At 34.4% G+C, this 3,662-nt stretch overlaps 1 protein-coding gene across 1 annotated transcript; it reads right to left on the bottom strand.

The window, feature by feature from the left end:
• Nucleotides 1–1,413: 1,413 nt before the first annotated feature.
• On the bottom strand, nt 1,414–3,285 carry LOC132548129 (uncharacterized). The gene is made up of 3 exons (XM_060211951.1): nt 2,972–3,285; nt 2,056–2,228; nt 1,414–1,655 (listed from the first exon to the last, which is right to left on the bottom strand). The coding sequence occupies exons 1-3, from the start codon at nt 3,283–3,285 to the stop codon at nt 1,414–1,416; spliced, it is 729 nt and encodes a 242-aa protein (XP_060067934.1).
• Nucleotides 3,286–3,662: the final 377 nt, after the last annotated feature.

The following is a 3,662-nucleotide window of genomic DNA, read 5'->3' as shown; positions in this document are numbered from 1 at the left end:
TATAGTACATTGTAAAAGTTCTGGCAACTCATTGTCATCTCATTAATGGTTAACCCAAGTGCAAATATTCTTCACACTGATCATTCCTTTGATAAATGCGACAGTAAAGTCATGGAATCGGCACACATAATTTCCTGACTGGCTATGATATAAGTCTTTGGATTATAGTTACACGATGTGTTTCAGCGTGCAAAGTTAATAAAAAATTAATGCTGAGAGACAATAATTTGTGTTGTTTTCAAAAACTTCACGTCAAATTAACTAATTATAATAAGTGCATCTTTAAGAAGGAACTAACCTCGTGTTCCGAATGCACAGTACATCACATTTGAGATATCTTTGGCGACGTACCTGTTGTTCCGAATGTGAATAAATTGTATCACGATATACATTACAGATCAATAAGATATTTCCCCAGAAAAATCTCGATCAAAGGGAAAGATTTACAACTGTCTTCCCCGAGGCTTTGCCGAGGATTAGATTGTCGGGAATTTCCTCTTAGGGAAAAGATTTTTCTGTCCTACCCTCAAACTAAGGAATGATCCCATTTCTACCCTCTATCTTCAACATATTGGAAATGGAATAACGAGACGAATATATGCTGATAAAATATACGTAATCAAGCATATAAAGACTTTTGTTGTTTTTTTTACTGATATGTTATATACATTACGCATTGTACAATGACAATAACAACTCATTGCTACAATGTATTTCAAATTGATTTGTATCAACAAAGATGATAAGATACTGTCTTACAATAATATTTAACTTATCTTAAATTGTCAACATCAATTAGTCACGTCTCTCACGTCTTAAATTAATAACTTCATATTTATTATGTGTTTATGTCCTGTGCGTGTAGGCCGTATGTCCTCGGTAAAATAAATACATCTTACCATCACCGAAAGTGTGTATAGTTTGTCTGATGTGACCGAAAACTATAGCAATGTAGCAATGTTCACAATGCATACAATTTACGACAAATACATATAATTATACCAGTTCACCATACGTTGCATTCAAGATAACCACATCAAAATATACAGGTTAAAGATCTTCGGGATGACTATATCATGATATCCAGGTTCCTAATACATGTACATTACATTCGAGATAGCTAAAATATACATCAAGTCATACAGGTTCACAACCCATTACATTCGAGAGAAACATAGAAAGATACATGTACTTGTATACTGGTTCTCAATACATTGTAAAATTACATAAAAATATTTCAGTGACTATAACAGAATCAAGCAAACGTTTTAAATAGAAGCATATTTGCGAAACACATGGTTCATAAATAGTTAAGTATGTTGTAATTATGACTCTTTCAGTAAGGCAACAGAAAACAAAATCCACTCATTACAAAATGACATAGTTTTTGCCGGGAAAGTGAGTACTACTCCGTCACAGAACAGATGCTTCACAGACCAGATTAGACCTATTGTATTGAGCATGTTGAAGTGCGTCGTGCCATTGAAACTGCGTTTGTTTCTTAACCAGAATATAGACCTCACCTGAGCGCTCTTCAGGCTCATTGTCCTCGTCATCCCAGTTAAAATACGTCATTATTGTACCATCATCATATCTGTACACACCACTCTCATCACGTGTACCTTGGATTAAAGTGTATCCTGTACTTTCTTGTTCTGAAAAATGACAAGCAATGAATTCAATGGACGGAAATTATCTAAACGACAGAAAGAATATACAGACATCTTAAGACAACATTTTTTACCTACAGGAGTTATGAACACGATGTTAGTGGATTGAGTTCATGCTAATTTTAATACTGACATACGGGAAATTGTGTCAACCATAATAAAAAACATTAAATGTAACTCGGTCGCAAACATACATATATGTACCAGTGTTACCATGCTACGTCATGTTATATTTCACTCCCAGGATTTATGAGAAGGCGGAAAAGGCAAGCCCGTTGTCTAATTTAGCGATTTATCTAATGAAATGAACAAAACAATGTGTAGAAGGAAAAGGTAACTTACTGATATTTGCAACACATGATACGAATACAAGATGTGAACTTACCTAAGAAAGCTGCCATGTGGTTCTGTTTCTCAGCAGTGTCGATTTTTATCAGTTTCGTGTCTGAGGCATTGCATTCTGCCTTCAAAGCTAATGCATCGTAGAAGTTACAACACTTAAAGTTGTAACATATCTCTAAGGCCCTATTGTGCATGAATCCACCACCGACTGGGCAACTTTCTTAAAAATAAAGCAGCAGCATGTATCCAGGAAAATTCTAACAGTATCATCATAATCCAAACTCTAATTCAATAAAAGTATGTTAAAGCAAAAAGGAAAGATTTACACGGAGGAAAAGGATACTTAGACCATATGGCCCGGAAGAAGAAGCGTCGTTTGCTTAATTGACGACACCGATCATGTAAATTTAATCCAACTGCGTAATTTCACGATGTCAAAAATGCAAAAATATATAAATAAATAAATAAATAAACTGTATTAGAACATGATTACTTGGCTTCCACTTTCCTTCATATTTCTTGATTGGTTTCCCGACATTTCGTTTAGTTTTATGTGATACGTAATTATATTTACAACATGTCGAGTCACTTAGATAGAAAGGAATCCAAATTTAATGTCTTCCTCCTGTTTTACGTTGTAATTACATGATTATAAGGGAGTTGTTAGAGACGTTAAAACATTTGAATTGAAAAAAGAAAAGCGATATTTGTTTAGACGTTTTTGGTTTGACCGCTGAGAGGTTAGGTATTCACTCGAAACATTCTAAACGATGCAGTATGCAAACATGTATAGATAGCGTGATGATAGGTCTTTCCAATTTCGCTTGTCCACAAAAAGTATTAGGGTGAAGAAAACTCAACACACAATGCACATATTAAACGTCAAAATAAGAAAGATATATAAAAACATCACAACTTGCGTCAATACTTACTTCATCAAAGATGTGAACTAAAAATACTTACCACTTTGTATCGGTATAAAGTACCTTGATCCTGTTTCAGTAGATGCTTGTTCCTCAAAGAGATAAACAATACTTTGAAGACTGCACACTTTTGTGATCTCATTGTAGAAAAATGACATACAACCGGTAAATCGATAACACTGTCGAAGACAGGATAAAACAGAAAAGACCTGTGATTGCCAAAACATTTTATCATTGTTTATGCGGTCCATAAATGTTGTTTGATCATGTCCAATAAAGCATGAAGTGTGAACTCTCATCAAAAGAGTGACGGCAATAACCACTGTAAAAGATAAAATGCCTGACCTCATGTCTGTTTTCTACCTTACAAAGAGCAATACAGGTGCCTCTGTCAGGAGATGTTCCGCGGAGTCATCTTTTCTATTATCGGTGTATTAATGAGTTACTGAAACTCGATCGATCACCGTGTCATTCAAGAAACAGTATACATATGTATATTGACCAATCATCTGCTATATTTCACTTAGTTTTAAATTGTCTCATTGTGATGAGGGTAGGAGAGAAATAACGGATATATTCTTTCAATTTAATACAAATTATGAAACAAGGTTTTGAATTTTCACAAAAATATTTTCGTGTTGCTTGAATCATCATAGTAACAAAACGTTTCCACTGGGGAATAGTCAGTGTATGATTCTAGGTGCGTCTACAGTATTCAGACTCATAA

This window comes from Ylistrum balloti, unplaced genomic scaffold, assembly GCF_031769215.1.
Source record: "Ylistrum balloti isolate Yb309-2 unplaced genomic scaffold, AGI_CSIRO_Ybal_v1 Utg370006, whole genome shotgun sequence".
Lineage (NCBI taxonomy): Eukaryota > Metazoa > Mollusca > Bivalvia > Pectinida > Pectinidae > Ylistrum > Ylistrum balloti.
The sequence above is the reverse complement of the archived record's forward strand: the minus strand, read 5'-3'. Positions and strand labels throughout refer to the sequence as shown.

What these genes read in the sequence shown, in the direction of transcription:
- LOC132548129 (XM_060211951.1), bottom strand. Translation starts at nt 3,285, where the DNA reads ATGAGGTCAGGCATTTTATCTTTTACAGTGGTTATTGCCGTCACTCTT. An exon ending in ATACCGATACAAAGTGGTAA is followed by an intron (nt 2,229 to 2,971) that starts GTATTTTTAGTT and finishes TTTTTAAGAAAG; the next exon opens with TTGCCCAGTCGGTGGTGGAT. An exon ending in CCACATGGCAGCTTTCTTAG is followed by an intron (nt 1,656 to 2,055) that starts GTAAGTTCACAT and finishes GTCATTTTTCAG; the next exon opens with AACAAGAAAGTACAGGATAC.